The sequence below is a fragment of the Crinia signifera genome, chromosome 6 (genome assembly GCF_055691185.1).
Source record: "Crinia signifera chromosome 6, ASM5569118v1, whole genome shotgun sequence".
NCBI classification, from domain to species: Eukaryota; Metazoa; Chordata; class Amphibia; order Anura; family Myobatrachidae; genus Crinia; species Crinia signifera.
The window spans coordinates 46,872,997-46,891,905 of NC_139222.1; the positions used below are offsets into that span (position 1 = coordinate 46,872,997).

General features: G+C 45.6%; 1 protein-coding gene across 1 annotated transcript in view; it reads right to left on the minus strand.

Annotated features, from left to right (window-relative positions):
• Positions 1-18,909, minus strand: part of BTBD18 (BTB domain containing 18) — an 80,274-nt gene that overhangs the window by 48,507 nt on the left and 12,858 nt on the right. Inside the window, exon 2 of the mRNA XM_083146112.1 lies at positions 7,792-7,918. Coding sequence (XP_083002238.1) covers positions 7,792-7,909 — 118 coding nt within the window. The 5' untranslated portion in view covers positions 7,910-7,918. The remainder of the gene's footprint in view (positions 1-7,791; positions 7,919-18,909) is intronic.

Below are 18,909 nucleotides of genomic sequence, written 5' to 3' on the forward strand. Positions count from 1 at the left end.
TATGTTTACATACAAATTAAAGGCAGGAAGAGTTGTAAAAGAAAAAACCATAACACATTTTACAAATAAGTCCCATTAAGTTTTAAAGTTTTATTGTAAAGTATTCATTCATAGTAAAAATTACAGATAAGCATACAATGGCCAGGCCTTCTAAGCCCAGCTGAAGTAAAAGAGCTTGATTCCCTAATGTGGGGGCTCTGATACAACTGATGGGGTAATCCTATAAGGTTAGGTGTTCTACGAACATATGATGTTGCCCATATTAACCAATAATTAATTAGTGGTTAAAAAATGATTATCTTCTAGGAGGTGCTAAACCAGTGGTTCCAATGGGTTTTTGAATCACGGCGCCCTACAGTATAAAAATGTTTAAGTCAAAAGTTACACATTGAGTAATGTAGGGGAAAAAAAAGTAAATTAAGCATATTGTGTTTACAGTATATGTCATTCTTAGGGTCAGTTATGCACAGAAACAAAATAACTCTGAGGGAAAGGATTCACCTCTGTTTGTCCACATATTTTATGATGAGAAGCCACAAGCACTGGTTTTGCCTATTATACTGCCCAATTTGAATTTTAATTACTTCTGGACCACCAACCTGAGGCACCCCTGCAAGTGTCTCACGGCACCCCAGGGTACCACGGCACATAGTTTGGGAACCACTGTGCTAAACAAACAGGAAACTGATTGGTTGCTGTGGGCAACATCCCATCTTCAACAAAACTCCAATCTTAGTAAATTTACCCTGTGTGCTGCTGCAGCACATACGCTGCTGTGGGGTTATAATGCTGGCCATACATCAGACCAACTTTCCTCCAACTCCTGACTTGCAATAAAATGGATTTTATGTTCAAAATATTAGTATTAGAATCTAATTCCTTCTCAAATGAAAAAAAAACATGTGCACTGCAGGTGGGGCAGAGAGAATTAGATTTGGGTGAGTTATTTTGTTTCTGTGCAGGGAAAATACTGGCTGCTTTATTTTTATACTGTTTCACTTTGAAGTAAAACCCTTTTCACTTTGAAGTAAAACCCTACCCAAATCTAATTCTCTGTGCATATGTCACACCTGCCCCACCTTTTTGTCCATATGAGAAGGAATTTGCCTTTGCGAGTGAACCAGAATAATGGCCTAAATACCAGTAGTGCATTAGGTGGTGTTTTCTATAACCTAAGAGATCAAAAAATACTTTCTGAGTTAAAGCGAAGGTGGTACAGAAGAGAAAAAGGTGCATGTGGATCATTAGGTCGACAGTAAACACACAAAAAAGGTCGACATGGTTGTTGTTTTTTTGTGTGTCTGTCGACATGGACACTGTATAAGTGTACTGCTGCCTCGTTGTGCTCAACACTATTACATTCTCCCTCTTTACCAACTGGAATGGTAAATATGAACAAATTGGTAAAAAAAAAAAGAAGAAAAACACATGTCGACCTAATGCATGTGTCAACCAATAGTTGTCGACCTAATAACCACATACTGAAAAAGGCACAGACTCAAACCATTTTCTAGTGACCCAAGTGGAAACATTTGTGGCTCACTGCATTATTTTTTTTATTGTTGATGGCAGTCTAGTACAAGTGGAAACCATGTTTTTATTTATTTTTTGGGGGATGAAGAAACTGATGATAACATATCAGTTAAGGTGGCCGCCATCATCATATGGATAATGTGCAGGACCTGGACAAGTAGATTTGGTACTTGTGGAGTATCACGGCTCCCACGACCTGCATCGTATGCAGATCGTATGCTAAAAATCGCATCGCATGCGATCAAATCGCATGCGATGCGATGCCACCCGATTTTGCATTGAAATGCATCAGAATGCATTGAAATGTGTATTAAACTTGTGAAATGCCCCCAAATGCCATTTTTCATAGTGCACCACCCCCACTATCAACGTCAACCCGAAGCGTGGCGAGGGCAACGAGCCCGCGAGGGGCGGCGGTACGCGTCCTACGACCTTTTCATACCCCCACTATCCACGTCGGCGTGGAGTTGAGAATAGAATAGTGTGGCGAGCGCAGCGAGCCACCGAGCCCGAAGCGTGGCGAGCGCAGCGAGCCCCGCGAGGGGACGCGGAAACCTTCACAGCTATACGCGTCCCCTCGCAGGCTTCACAGGTATCCGCGTGCGCTCGCCACGCTTCGGGCTCGGTGGCTCGCTGCGCTCGCCACACTATTCTATTCTCAACTCCACGCCGACGTGGATAGTGGGGGTATGAAAAGGTCGTAGGACGCGTACCGCTGCGCTCGCCACGCTTCGGGTTGACGTTGATAGTGGGGGTGGTGCACTATGAAAAATGGCATTTGGGGGCATTTCACTAGTTTAATACACATTTCAATGCATTCTGATGCATTTCAATGCAAAATCGGGTGCCATCGCATTGCATCGCATGCCATCGTATGGCATCCGATGCGATCGCATACGATTTTTGAGCAAATATGCTCAAAAATCGTAATCAGGTGCCATCGCATCGCATCGTATGGCATCCGATACGATCGCATACGATTTTTGAGCAAAAATGCTCAAAAATCGGTAAAAATCGTATGCCACTACATATGGCATACGATGGGAGCCGTGATACTCCACAAGTACCGTAGATTTATGTCTTACCTGTTAAATCTCTTTCTTTGAGGTCCACAGGAGACACAGGGCTGACTGTGGGGTGTAGGGTTGGAGTAGCCTGGCATGAAACGGGTTAAAACCTTTTTCCTCCGGGCAGCCCAGGCTCCTCCTCCCCCTATGCCCCGCCACTGTTATCAGCAGCAAGTTTTTGTTAGCAAGCCCAAGGCAGGAGAACGAAAGAGGAGAAGAACACACAAACAACTCTGGTACAACAGACACCAAACAGTCAAGTCAACACAACAAGGGGGCCTTTCATTCTTTGTTCTGCAGGAGACACAGGGCTGACTCTGGGACATCCTAAAGCAGCACCCTAAGGTGGGGACATGCCGAGCTGCATTGAAAACAATCTGAATCTGAAAGAAGAGTCTGCGCAAAAAAGCTTTGAGCAGATGACCAAATTGCCGCCCTACAAATCTGTTCTACTGTTGCACCACCCCGAACAGCCCATGAAGCACCCACGGACTGAGTGGGATGAGCCCTTACCACCGCAGGAATGGGGAGAGAGGAGTCCAGGTAAGCCTGCCGAATGACAGAGTGAAGTCAACGAGCAATAGTCTGCTTAGAGGACAAAAAAGGGCTTCCGACTTTTGAATGTCCTTGGTACGCTACACATAAATGCAAAGAGCCTGTACCACATCCAGGGAGGACTGATCAGACGATGTCCCTGGCCCACGATACACTGGAACAAAAATTTCTTGGTTCAAATGAAACCTAGACACAACCTTAGGTAGGTGACATATTCTAGTTATTAGGACAGCCCTCAAAATCAAAAAGGGGGAATGGCAGGAGAGGGTATAAAGATTGTAGACCCTCCTAGCTGAAGCAATGGCCAGCAGGTAAGCCAAAATAAATCCACTCTGATATCTAAGGAAAGGACCCATGGGGCTACCAGAGGGGCAAAAAGAGGCTGTATGGGAAGCACCCCCTAAAGAAAGGTGCACACATCCGGTAAGAAAGAGAGTGTCCTACAGAAAAGAATAGATAAAGCCCAAATCTGTACCTTCAGAGAAGAAAGACGTACACCTGCCTGAAATCCTTTTTGAAGGAAGGAAAAAATCCTTGACAAACAAAAAGTTCTGGGATTAAGGCGCATAACGGAACACCAGGCAAAGTAAGCCTTCCAAATCCGGTAATACGCACCAGCCAATGATGGTTTATGGGCCTGGAGCACAGTATGAATAACCCTCTCTGGCTCTTAACAAGGAGGTTTCCAGAACCACCACGTTAAAGCCAGACGAGGAAAAGGTCCAGATGCAAACAGGGACCCTGGCTGAAGCGGTCCAGCTGTAGAGGTTGATGAATCAGAGGGGCCACGGAGAGAGCCAGGAGATCCAAACACCAGACCATCCTGGGCCAATTTGGAGCCACCAGTATTACCATGCCCTCTTCCACCTTTTGCAGATGACATGAGGGAGCAAGGAGATCGGAGGGAAGAGGTACATCAGGGCATCCACCATGCAAGCTCCCGGATCCAGAGTCTGACAGAGAAGGAATACTCTTCTCCGCCCACCGGAATATGGGGGAGGTTTCTACCTTGGCCGACCAACCACGAGTGCCGCCCTGATGTGGTCACATTGTCGGACTGCACCTGCATCGGATGGCCGTGAAGCGAGTGTTCCTCCAGACAGAGCTCGGAAGTGCACCCGAAACTTCAATACTTTGATGGGCAGCTGACACTTTTAAGGGCACCAAAGTCCCTGGAAGCTGTGCTGACAAGTGACAGCTCCCCTCCATTTGTTCAGAATCTCCCTCTGTAATGGACAGGAGTGAAATTGTCCATACACCAGCGACCCCAACACCCTCATACAAGCATGAATAGACACATGCCAGTGAGAAAGAAGACCTCAGATATAGGATAAGCTAAGTCTTTATTCAGCCTCACCTACTATGTAACTGAGATGCAAGACGGGAGAAAAATAGGTTGTTGAATGGAATTCAGATGAGCCCCCAGATGCAACATGGACTGCAATGGGAATCACTGAGGACTTGGGCCAGTTGACGATCCATCTGCGGGCCTGTAACAAGTGCACCAAGGTGGACAGATGATTCTGGAGCACTTCTGCAGACTAAGTCATGATGAGCAAGTCGTTCAGGTACGGAAGGAATTGGATACCTTGAAGGTGAAGCTTGCTCCCCATGACCACCATGACCTTTGTGAACATGCGGGAGCAGTGGAGAATACAAACGTTAGTGTTCAAAACTGAAAAAGTTGCCCTTGCACCTCAGGATCTTCTGATGTTCGGACAAATGGGTACATGTAAATAGGCATCCTGGTGAATCCATGAAATACCCCAATTCCAATGTGAGAACAATCGATTGCAAGGTTACTATCCGAAACCGGGGAATATGCAGGATTTGTTGAGGTACTTTAAGTTGAGTATGGGACTGTAAGTTCCATTGGGCTTCCGCACCAAAAATAGGCTGGCATATAAAAGAGTCCACCAATGAGGTGGGGGCACCGGTATGATAAAGCCGGACCCCAGAAGCTGTTGGATGGCCTGTTCTAAGGCACTTTTTCTGTGTCCCAAGGTAAATTTGTGGAAAAGTAGGAGTGGGGTGGTCGACGTCGAAACGTCAGGGCATAACCCCGCGACACCAAATCTACGACCAAAGCGTCTGTTGTGGATTCTCGACACACTGCCGCATTTCCCAACAGAAGGCCTCCCACCCTGGGATCCCCCAAAGGAAGGCAGGACAGGTCATGCAGGGGATTTGTCAGCAGGCTTTGAGTCTAGGCACCTGGTTGCCCAAGGCTGCTTACTCTTTGGCTTGGAGGGCCCAGCAACCTGAGAGTGGGGCCTGGAGAAAGGCTGACCTCTACTCTTGCACTGGATCCGAAAGGATTGAACAGTATAAGTGCGAGACCAAGAAGCAGGAATGGACATCAGAAAAGCAGTCTTCGAGGATGCCACAATCTTATCGAGTTGGGAACCAAAAAGGACCGATCACTCATAAGGGAGTGCCTCTAAAACACTTTTAGAATCAGCATCAGCTTTCCAGGAGCTAAGCCACAGGGATCGCCGAGGGGGAAACTCATGATGCCAGAGCGCCCTCATCGATGGCTATAGCCCCTGTATTGGTGTAAATAGGTTTAAGAAAATTCTCCAGTCTCCTATCGGCTGAGTCCTTAAGGGACGCTTTATTAGGAACAGAGAGAGTGGAAGTCCAAACCAGTCTAGCCACATGGGAATCAATAGGAGGAGCATTTTCGCATCTACCCCTATCCTCCGCTGGAAGAGGGTAAAGGGAGGACAGACGCCTAGGAAGATTGAACTTGGGAGTCTTCCAAGCTTCTTACAGCATCTCTTCCAACTGTTTAGATAGGGGACAAAAGGTAACACCCTCTTTTCATTTAAACTTTGGAGGTTGATCAGTGTCCTCTATAGTCAAGACTTCCCTGACTGCCTTAACTAAAGCTTCCATGTTAATACGAGACAGAGCTTCTTCCGCAGCAGAAGAAACTGAACCAGTCTCCCAATAGACCTAGAATCTGAGGCAAATTAAGGCCTGTGATGTGGAACCCCCCTCTGTGTACAGCCCTCCTCTTGATGGATTTACCCTGCAAAGTTTTCTATAAACTCTGAACAGACAATGCAATAGCCCACGGTGGTTTGAACGAGGGGGAGCCAAACCCATCTGAGCCATGGACGGTACCAAAGACTGCTTGGGTGGTGCAGTTTATCTACTAGCTGCTTCATCACCTGAGTCATAGACACTGCTCATGCAGTCTCCTGAGAGGAGGCTGAAGCTGCGGGCCGTCTTTGCGCATTGTAGCAACTAGCACATAAGCCATCATGTACATGATCCTGAGGGGGCAAACCAGCAGCACATGACAATAACACTGGTGCCCCTGCATCTCTATGAGACTTGCCTCTAGACTGCATAGTGCAGGATCAAAAAAGTTAAATAGCCAAGCAAGTTGTGCCGAATAAAAACTGTACAGGCAGCGAAGTGTTAACAGCAGAGTCAAACACACAATGCAAGCATACAGTACATACAATGGAAGGAGAAATGGGCAATCAGCTCAACGTAAACAACCATAGCTGAAAAGGAGCAAACAGGGGTGTGACCGGACCTTGATGGAGGAGAGGCACAAGGGTGCAGAAACCTGAACTCTCCACAGCGGATAAAGAAGAACTCCGGACTGGGCCATGGCCGGTCCGTGCTTATGGCGGAGAGTGAAAGCGGGAAGGAAGGTCCTGGCGGGAAGCCTGTGAGGAGGACCGCGCCACTGACCCCAGGTGAAGAGCTAGCAGGGAGAGCTTCCTCCCCCTGTTGACAGAGACCTTTGAGAAATGGCCCCAGCACAGTTCCAGTAAATCGGCGGGGATCCAGCACTGCCTCTGGGCGGCCCCGCTACTGGTGCTGTATGCACAACGCTGGATTCCCTGGTGATCTAGCAGGGGAATGGTGTTACTAGATGCCGCGCGGCCAGCACAGCCTGGTGGCCCCTGTGCCGGAGCTGCAGAACCGCTGGTGTCCCCCTGCACAGAGAGCCACTTTACCTGTCCCCGGCACTCTGCTATGGTCCCTTCAGTGCCCAGGGACCCGGCCGAGGTCACTCGCCAATGTACGGTGCTGTGGCCACCGCTGCCCAGGTGATGAAGCAGCAGCGCTGGTGTCTATTAGACACCCAGCGCTGCCACCTAGTGTAAAAATAAGATTACAAATAAAATCATAAAATAAGATCGTCAGACTGCATAAAGCCCACACGTTATTAAAAGGTGCTCTGGCTCCTGCCAGCACCAAATGGCTGCAGAGGACGGAGGTGGGGCATAAGGAGAGGAGGAGCCTGAGCTGGCAAAAGGCAAAAGTTTTTAACCCGTTTGGTGCTCCAACCCTACACCCCAGCACTGTGTCTCCAGTGGAACAAAGAATACATATACCATATATACCCGAATATAAGCCGAGGCACCTAATTTTACAACAAAAAATTGGGAAAATTTATTGACTCAAGTGGGACCCACACTCGAGTATAAGCCGAGGGGGGCCTTTTCAGCATAAAAAATGTTCTGAAAAAGTAGGCTTATACTCGATTATATATGGTACACAGAAAATAAAGCAGGAATACAGAAAACTTTCAATTTAAAAAACATAGCTGTGACACAAACGTTCCCTAATCTGAACAAAAAAAAAAGTTCGAATTAATCAGTGGTCTCACCATGGCCCTGTAGAGTGACATCGCAGAATAAACCAGCCTGCTGTTGTTGGTGCAGCTGAAAGTACACTCTACGCAATAGACGAGGATTCCGGTAAGAAAGCCGCAGACCAGGAGCCATTTCATTGAACTATGGTAAAAATGAAACAAACAGAAATTGGATAAATTTGTTATTGCATATTTTTAACCCATAACATAGAAGATTATCTGAATTTTCACAGCAAATTTTGATCAAAATGATCATGCCTAACCAGTATTTTGCTTTTGACACCCATATTGCAGTAGCATCAAGTTTGGGCATGCCTGCATATTGCATGATAAATTACAATGGCAATGTCTTTTTTATATTATTTAACATGCATCAAATCTGAGAGGTAAAAATACAAGTGCTTTGTGCTGAAATAAAAAGGATTGCAGTGCTAAATGTATAGTTAGTATAAAATTATGCGAAATAGCTCATTATGGGGTAATTCAGGGTTGCCGACTTTAACATTCTCCTCTCCGGGAGAAGCCCGGAGAGGAGAGTTTCAGCAGCCGCTCAGGGGGCGGGGCTTACGAGTGACATCACTAAGCCCCGCCCCCATGCTGTTAAAGCAGCAAATTCACGGATCTCCATGGAGGGGGCGGGGCTAAAATGACGCGATTGTGCCGTTTTAGCTCCGGGGGTCAGCGGGGGTCCCCCCTGAATCCGGGAGGGTTGCCCACCCTTCCGGGGGCCGGGAGGGGGTACCTGATTTTCGGGAGACTCCCGGAAATTCCGGGAGGGTCGGCAACCCTGGGGTAATTATTAAAGCTTGGATATATATAAATAATAATAATCAGCTTCTAAAGGCCCATACACACTAAACGATGTGTTCAGTAAAAAATATGGCTGAACAATTTTTCTTAATCTTTCTAGTGTCCAGGATATTGTGCATACACACTATTCCTTCAGTCCCCCACCAGTTCGCACAAGGGACCAATGGTTAGGGCCTGCGCATAATTAGTTATAGGCACCTGTACAATGCCATTAGGTATACAATAATGACATACAACGAGGGTTTAGGTACCCCCCCCCACTATCCATGCCACCCTGAAGCGCAGCGAGGGCCGGCGGAACGCGTCCTCCGACCTTTTCATACCCCTACTATCCACGTCGGCGTGGAGTTGATTTTATATAGGGTGGTGAGCACAGCGAGCCACGGAGGCCGAAGCGTGGTGATCGCAGCAAGCCCCGCGAGGGGACGCTATACAGCTCGGTGGTTTGCCACGCTATATAAAATCAGCTCTACACTGACGTGGATAGCAGGGGTATGAAAAGGTCAGAGGACGCGTTTCGCCGCCGCTCGCTCGCGTGAATAGTGGGGGGGTGCCTAAAACCTCATTGTATGTCATTATTGTATACCTAATAGCACTGTACACCCTATACAATATAAATAAAAGAGCACTGAATACATTACATGGGAAAATCGGATCGCATCGGCACTTACCATGGCCCATGCGATGCGATTTTCCTACGCAGAATAGCCCACTAAGCAAATAGTTTAGTGGGCGCTGTGATAATACACAAGTACCGATTTATTTACCTCATCTTTATCTCTCTCTTAATACCCCACTTATATCTGGAAAGTTGTACACACACTTAGGGGAGCATTCAATCCCTTACGTTATTTCCGACAGCACTGAAGAAGCGGCTGGAATAATTGGATCCAACTTTAAAACCAGTCGGTTCACTTTTGGCAAAAACAGGCATGGATTGTCGAGTTCACGGGCGGATCTCGACAATCCACATCTGTTTTTACAGACACGCCCCCTTTTCGCCAACTGCTTGCCGATAAACTGGCAACTGACTGAAAATGGGGCTGCTTTCGACAGCTGGAATCCAGGATTGAATAGCCCCTCCCCCACTTAAAGAGTTATCTGTCTGATGAGAACAAAAATCTGGCAAATGACAGTAAACTATTTGCTCCCAAACCCTGGGAATGGATAAAAACGATTGTTTGGATACTTTTGTTAAATTAAACGGCTTTAACCAATTGGCCAGAATGACTTGTCTGCTTTCCAGCATTTGGGAGCCTATGGAAATTGTACTTTGCTCCCATACATTACCAGATTCTTGTTCTCACTTTTATGTGTGTGCCCAGTTTTACTACAGTTTAATCAGTCTCACTCTAATTTTATCATTTACCAACAGAGGAATGTGCTATTTTGAGTTAACGACTCTAAAGCCCTGTACACACACATCGATTTGCTTTAGATTCAATGTTAGATTAGATTCTCGGGACTTGTTTAGTTTCACGACGGCAGCATGGCCGCCGTGAACTTCCGGGTACGGCGTTTAGCAAACTATCTAAAATAAACTAAATTAACTCTATGCCAAAGTAGATAGTTCATACCCCTACTATCCACATTGGCATAGAGTTGATTTTAGATAGTGTGGCGAGCGGCAAGGGGACTCAGACACACGGCCGCTGCCGCCGTGAAACTAAACAAGTACCCGATTTTCTTTTAGATCTGGAATTAGATCTTTCCATTCGATTTGGCATTAGATCTGTACTTTTGCATTAGATATCGAATTTGATATACATGAATGGTACATTGTACACATTCGTTATTTCCTTGGCTGCACAGTAGATTTTTTTGTTCGATTTTGTGAAAACAGGAGTGCGCATCGAATCGAATGTAGATCGAAAGGGACACAAAAACCATTAGATTTAGTTTAGGATTCGATTTTGCGGTACTTGTGTATTATAGCGGCGCCCCCGATGTTGGTCGTGCGATGTTTTTATCGCATCACATCGAATGCCATACACCCGATGGCATGCAAAGCGACACGATTTTACACCACTTTTCGATTAAAAAATTGTACAAGCACCCTAATGGGTGGTTTTAAGCACCCTAATGGGTGCTTTCAATGTAAAATGCACCCCCACGCCACCCCCCACTATAAACGTGAACCCGAAGCATGGCAAGCGCAGTGAGCCCGCGAGGGGCGGCGGTACGCTTCCTACGACCTTTTCATACCCCCACTATCCACGTTGGAGAGTTTATTTTATACAGTGTGGCGAGCCTGAAGCGTGGCGAGAGCAGCGAGCCCCGCGAGGGGACGGGTATAGCTGTGAAGTTATGCGCGTCCGCTCGCCACGATTCGGGCTCGGTGGCTCGCTGCACTCGCCACACTTTATAAAATCAACTCGACGCCGATGTGGATAGTGAGGGTATGAAAAGGTAGTAGGATGCGTACCGCTGCGCTCGCCACGCTTCGGGTTCACGTTTATAGTGGGGGGTGATGTGGGGGTGCATTCAACATTGTAAGCACCAAATTAGGGTGCATTTAACATTGTAAGCACCCATTAGGGTGCTTATACAATTTTTTATCGCATTGTGTGCCATATACAATGTCATACAATATTAAAATTGAATGCCATTGTACAACATTGCGGGATATCGCATACCATCGTATGCCTTATGGTATACGATGCAATGGGCGCCGCTATAATACACAAGTACCGATTTTGCTTCTATAAGCAAAATCGAATTGAAAATAAGAAAAAAAAATAGATGCATGTGTACAGGGCTATACACACAAAAACTTGGCAAAGTAGGGAAAGAAAGTCTGGTACACATGCCATGCTTAGTGTTCATTCTAGCACCCGCTATCTTTGAAATCCCATGCAGTTCCTCTTCCCTGCCTGGGGTGTCACTGTTTGATGTAGTGCTTTTAGCACAGTGTGGTCTGTATATCAGCATTGATATGCAAACCACACCTGTGCTAGAAACATAACATCAGCAGACAGTGACACCCCAGGCAAGAAATCTGCGGGAGGAAAGCATGACATCTGCGGTCACCAATGGTGTACTCACTGCAATTCGAAAGTGACAACCATCTGTCTGGAAGATCCCATAAAATACTCTAATAATATATAGGCGTTAACCTCAAAAGGTGTTCATATGGTGCAACTGATTAAGAAAATGTGTCATAACATCTCTTTAATCCAGACGAGGCTGAAGTTGGCTTCTTATTCGGCCAGCTTCTTATTCGAGCTCCAGCTTCTTATTCGAGCTCCAGCTTCTTATTCAGAAAAATCACTTTTACAAGGGTTAATGAATGATGGACCACAAATTTCACTGCAGAAATCAACACAGGGGGGTTGCCTACATATGACCCACTTGCAATTTCTTTTGACCAACAATGATTTGGGCAGAAAATGGGCACAAAAATGGGCATGGGTCCCAGATATCATTTTGAATAAGTAGCTGGTGTCCTGCAAGGGTTAAACAGCGTTGGTCAAAAAATATTACACTGGAAACCCGCACAGGGGGGTCACTTACATATGACCCACTTGCCATTTCTTTTGACCAACAAGGATTTGGGCAGAAATAGGGCAGTAAAGTGGGCATAGGTCCCAGATGTCATCATTTTGAATAAGTAGCTGGTGTCCTGCAAGGGTTAAACAGCGTTGGTCAAAAAATGTTACACTTGGAATCCACACAGGGGGGTCAGATACATATGACCCACTTGCCATTTCTTTTGACCAACAAGGATTTTGGCAGTAATAGGGCAGTAAAGTGGGCATGGGTCACAGATGTCATTATTTTGAATAAGTAGCTGGTGTCCTGCAAGGGTTAAACAGTGTTGGTCAAAACATATTACACTTGAAACCCACACAGGGGGGTTGCCTACATATGACCCACTTGCAATTTCTTTTGACCAACAATGATTTGGGCAGAAAATGGGCACAAAAATGGGCATGGGTCCCAGAATCATCATTTTGAATAAGTAGCTAGTGTTCTGCAAGGGTTAAACAGCGTTGGTCAACAAATATTACACTGAAAACCCGCACTAGGGGGTCACTTACATATCACCCACTTGCCACTTCTTTTGACCAACAAGGATTTGGGCAGAAATAGGGCAGTAAAGTGGGCATAGGTCCCAGATGTCATCATTTTGAATAAGTAGCTGGTGTCCTGCAAGGGTTAAACAGCGTTGGTCAAAAAATGTTACACTGGAAACCCGCACAGGGGGGTCACTTATATATGACCCACTTGCCATTTCTTTTGACCAACGAGGATTTGGGCAGAAATAGGGCAGTAAAGTGGGCATAGGTCCCAGATGTCATCATTTTGAATAAGTAGCTGGTATCCTGCAAGGGTTAAACAGCGTTGGTCAAAAAATTTTACACTTAGAATCCACACAAGGGCATGACTTACATATGACCCACTTGCTATTTCTTTTGACCAACAAGGATTTGGGCAGAAATAGGGCAGTAAAGTGGGCATGGGTCCCAGAATCATCATTTTGAATAAGTAGCTGGTGTCCTGCAAGGGTTAAACAGCGTTGGTCAAAAAATATTACACTGGAAACCCGCACAGGGGGGTCACTTACATATGACCCACTTGCCATTTCTTTTGACCAACAAGGATTTGGGCAGAAATAGGGCAGTAAAGTGGGCATGGGTCCCAGAATCATCATTTTGAATAAGTAGCTGGTGTCCTGCAAGGGTTAAACAGCGTTGGTCAAAAAATATTACACTGGAAACCTGCACAGGGGGGTCACTTACATATGACCCACTTGCCATTTCTTTTGACCAACAAGGATTTGGGCAGAAATAGGGCAGTAAAGTGGGCATGGGTCCCAGAATCATCATTTTGAATAAGTAGCTGGTGTCCTGCAAGGGTTAAACAGTGTTGGTCAAAACATATTACACTTGAAACCCACACAGGGGGGTTGCCTACATATGACCCACTTGCAACTTCTTTTGACCAACAAGGATTTGGGCAGAAAATGGGCACAAAAATGGGCATGGGTCCCAGATATCATTTTGAATAAGTAGCTGGTGTCCTGCAAGGGTTAAACAGCGTTGGTCAAAAAATCTTACACTGGAAACCCGCACAGGGGGGTCACTTACATATGACCCACTTGCCATTTCTTTTGACCAACAAGGATTTGGGCAGAAATAGGGCAGTAAAGTGGGCATGGGTCCCAGAATCATCATTTTGAATAAGTAGCTGGTGTCCTGCAAGGGTTAAACAGCGTTGGTTAAAATATATTACACTGGAAACCCGCACAGGGGGGTCACTTACATATGACCCACTTGCCATTTCTTTTGACCAACAAGGATTTGGGCAGAAATAGGGCAGTAAAGTGGGCATGGGTCCCAGAATCATCATTTTGAATAAGTAGCTGGTGTCCTGCAAGGGTTAAACAGCGTTGGTCAAAAAATGTTACACTTGGAATCCACACAGGGGGGTCACTTACATATGACCCACTTGCAATTTCTTTTGACCAACGAGGATTTGGGCAGTAATAGGGCAGTAAAGTGGGCATGGGTCCCAGAATCATCATTTTGAATAAGTAGCTGGTGTCCTGCAAGGGTTAAACAGCGTTGGTCAAAAAATATTACACTGGAAACCCGCACAGGGGGGTCACTTACATATGACCCTCTTGCCATTTCTTTTGACCAACAAGGATTTGGGCAGAAATAGGGCACTAAAGTGGGCATGGGTCCCAGAATCATCATTTTGAATAAGTAGCTGGTGTCCTGCAAGGGTTAAACCGCGTTGGTCAAAAAATGTTACACTTGGAATCCACACAGGGGGGTCACTTACATATGACCCACTTGCCATTTCTTTTGACCAACAAGGATTTGGGCAGTAATAGGGCAGTAAAGTGGGCATGGGTCCCAGAATCATCATTTTGAATAAGTAGCTGGTGTCCTGCAAGGGTTAAACAGCGTTGGTCAAAAAATCTTACACTGGAAACCCGCACAGGGGGGTCACTTACATATGACCCACTTGCCATTTCTTTTGACCAACAAGGATTTGGGCAGAAATAGGGCAGTAAAGTGGGCATGGGTCCCAGAATCATCATTTTGAATAAGTAGCTGGTGTCCTGCAAGGGTTAAACAGCGTTGGTCAAAACATATTACACTGGAAACCAACACAGGGGGGTCACTTACATATGACCCACTTGCCATTTCTTTTGACCAACAAGGATTTGGGCAGAAATAGGGCAGTAAAGTGGGCATGGGTCCCAGAATCATCATTTTGAATAAGTAGCTGGTGTCCTGCAAGGGTTAAACAGTGTTGGTCAAAAAATATTACACTGGAAAACCGCACAGGGGGGTCACTTACATATGACCCACTTGCCATTTCTTTTGACCAACAAGGATTTGGGCAGAAATAGGGCAGTAAAGTGGGCATGGGTCCCATAATCATCATTTTGAATAAGTAGCTGGTGTCCTGCAAGGGTTAAACAGCGTTGGTCAAAACATATTACACTGGAAACCAACACAGGTGGGTCACTTACATATTACCCACTTGCCATTTCTTTTGACCAACAAGTATTTGGGCAGAAATAGGGCAGTAAAGTGGGCATGGGTCCCAGAATCATCATTTTGAATAAGTAGCTGGTGTCCTGCAAGGGTTAAACAGCGTTGGTCATAAAATCTTACACTGGAAACCCGCACAGGGGGGTCACTTACATATGACCCACTTGACATTTCTTTTGACCAACAAGGATTTGGGCAGAAATAGGGCAGTAAAGTGGGCATGGGTCCCAGAATCATCATTTTGAATAAGTAGCTGGTGTCCTGCAAGGGTTAAACAGTGTTGGTCAAAAAATATTACACTGGAAAACCGCACAGGGGGGTCACTTACATATGACCCACTTGACATTTCTTTTGACCAAAAAGGATTTGGGCAGAAATAGGGCAGTAAAGTGGGCATGGGTCCCAGAATCATCATTTTGAATAAGTAGCTGGTGTCCTGCAAGGGTTAAACAGCGTTGGTCAAAAAATATTACACTGGAAACCCACCCAGGGGGGTCACTTACATATGACCCACTTGCCATTTCTTTTGACCAACAAGGATTTGGGCAGAAATAGGGCAGTAAAGTGGGCATGGGTCCCAAAATCATCATTTTGAATAAGTAGCTGGTGTCCTGCAAGGGTTAAACAGCGTTGGTCAAAAAATATTACACTGGAAACCCGCACACGGGGGTCACTTACATATGACCCACTTGACATTTCTTTTGACCAACAAGGATTTGGGCAGAAATAGGGCAGTAAAGTGGGCATGGGTCCCAGAATCATCATTTTGAATAAGTAGCTGGTGTCCTGCAAGGGTTAAACAGCGTTGGTCAAAACATATTACACTGGAACCCCACACAGGGGGGTCACTTACATATGACCCACTTGCCATTTCTTTTGACCAACAAGGATTTGGGCAGAAAATGGGCACAAAAATGGGCATGGGTCCCAGATATCATTTTGAATAAGTAGCTGGTGTCCTGCAAGGGTTAAAACGCGTTGGTCAAAAAATGTTACAATTGGAATCCACACAGGGGGATCACTTACATATGACCCACTTGCCATTTCTTTTGACCAACAAGGATTTGGGCAGTAATAGGGCAGTAAAGTGGGCATGGGTCCCAGAATCATCATTTTGAATAAGTAGCTGGTGTCCTGCAAGGGTTAAACAGCGTTGGTCAAAAAATTTTACACTTGGAATCCACACAGGGGGGTCACTTACATATGACCCACTTGCCATTTCTTTTGACCAACAAGGATTTGGGCAGAAATAGGGCAGTAAATTGGGCATGGGTCCCAGAATCATCATTTTGAATAAGTAGCTGGTGTCCTGCAAGGGTTAAACAGCGTTGGTCAAAAAATGTTACACTTGGAATCCACACAGGGGGGTCACTTACATATGACCCACTTGCCATTTCTTTTGACCAACAAGGATTTGGGCAGTAATAGGGCAGTAAAGTGGGCATGGGTCCCAGAATCATCATTTTGAATAAGTAGCTGGTGTCCTGCAAGGGTTAAACAGTGTTGGTCAAAACATATTACACTTGAAACCCACACAGGGGGGTTTCCTACATATGACCCACTTGCCATTTCTTTTGACCAACAAGGATTTGGGCAGAAAATGGGCACAAAAATGGGCATGGGTCCCAGATATCATTTTGAATAAGTAGCTGGTGTCCTGCAAGGGTTAAACAGCGTTGGTCAAAAAATATTACACTGGAAACCCGCACAGGGGGGTCACTTACATATGACCCACTTGCCATTTCTTTTGACCAACAAGGATTTGGGCAGAAAATGGGCACAAAAATGGGCATGGGTCCCAGATATCATTTTGAATAAGTAGCTGGTGTCCTGCAAGGGTTAAACAGCGTTGGTCAAAAAATATTACACTGGAAACCCGCACAGGGGGGTCACTTACATATGACCCACTTGCCATTTCTTTTGACCAACAAGGATTTGGGAAGAAATAGGGCACTAAAGTGGGCATGGGTCCCAGAATCATCATTTTGAATAAGTAGCTGGTGTCATGCAAGGGCTAAACAGCGTTGGTCAAAAAATGTTACACTGGAAACTCGCACAGGGGGGTCACTTACATATGACCCACTTGCCATTTCTTTTGACCAACAAGGATTTGTGCAGAAATAGAGCAGTAAAGTGGGCATGGGTCCCAGAATCATCATTTTGAATAAGTAGCTGGTGTCCTGCAAGGGTTAAACAGCGTTGGTCAAAAAATATTACACTGGAAACCCGCACAGGGGGGTCACTTACATATGACCCACTTGCCATTTCTTTTGACGAACAAGGATTTGGGCAGAAATAGGGCAGTAAAGTGGGCATAGGTCCCAGATGTCATCATTTTGAATAAGTAGCTGGTGTCCTGCAAGGGTTAAACAGCGTTGGTCAAAAAATTTTACACTTAGAATCCACACAAGGGCATGACTTACATATGACCCACTTGCTATTTCTTTTGACCAACAAGGATTTGGGCAGAAATAGGGCAGTAAAGTGGGCATGGGTCCCAGAATCATCATTTTGAATAAGTAGCTGGTGTCCTGCAAGGGTTAAACAGCGTTGGTCAAAAAATATTACACTTGGAAACCCGCACAGGGGGGTCACTTACATATGACCCACTTGCCATTTCTTTTGACCAACAAGGATTTGGGCAGTAATAGGGCCGTAAAGTGGGCATGGGTCCCAGAATCATCATTTTGAATAAGTAGCTGGTGTCCTGCAAGGGTTAAACAGTGTTGGTGAAAACATATTACACTTGAAACCCACACAGGGGGGTTGCCTACATATGACCCACTTGCAACTTCTTTTGACCAACAAGGATTTGGGCAGAAAATGGGCACAAAAATGGGCATGGGTCCCAGATATCATTTTGAATAAGTAGCTGGTGTCCTGCAAGGGTTAAACAGCGTTGGTCAAAAAAATCTTACACTGGAAACCCGCACAGGGGGGTCACTTACATATGACCCACTTGCCATTTCTTTTGACCAACAAGGATTTGGGCAGAAATAGGGCAGTAAAGTGGGCATGGGTCCCAGAATCATCATTTTGAATAAGTAGCTGGTGTCCTGCAAGGGTTAAACAGCGTTGGTCAAAAAATATTACACTGGGAATCCACACAGGGGGGTCACTTACATATGACCCACTTGCCATTTCTTTTGACCAACAAGGATTTGGGCAGTAATAGGGCAGTAAAGTGGGCATGGGTCCCAGATATCATTTTGAATAAGTAGCTGGTGTCCTGCAAGGGTTAAACAGCGTTGGTCAAAAAATATTCCACTGGAAACCCGCACAGGGGGGTCACTTACATATGACCCACTTGCCATTTCTTTTGACCAACAAGGATTTGGGTAGAAATAGGACAGTAAAGTGGGCATGGGTCCCAGAATCATCATTTTGAATAAGTAGCTGGTGTCCTGCAAGGGTTAAACAGCGTTGCTCAAAAAATATTACACTGGAAACCCGCACAGGGGGGTCACTTACATATGACCCACTTGCCATTTCTTTTGACCAACAAGGATTTGGGCAGAAATAGGGCAGTAAAGTGGGCATGGGTCCCAGAATCATCATTTTGAATAAGTAGCTGGTGTCCTGCAAGGGTTAAACAGTGTTGGTCAAAACATATTACACTTGAAACCCACACAGGGGGGTTGCCTACATATGACCCACTTGCAACTTCTTTTGACCAACAAGGATTTGGGCAGAAAATGGGCACAAAAATGGGCATGGGTCCCAGATATAATTTTGAATAAGTAGCTGGTGTCCTGCAAGGGTTAAACAGCGTTGGTCAAAAAATATTACACTGGAAACCCGCACAGGGGGG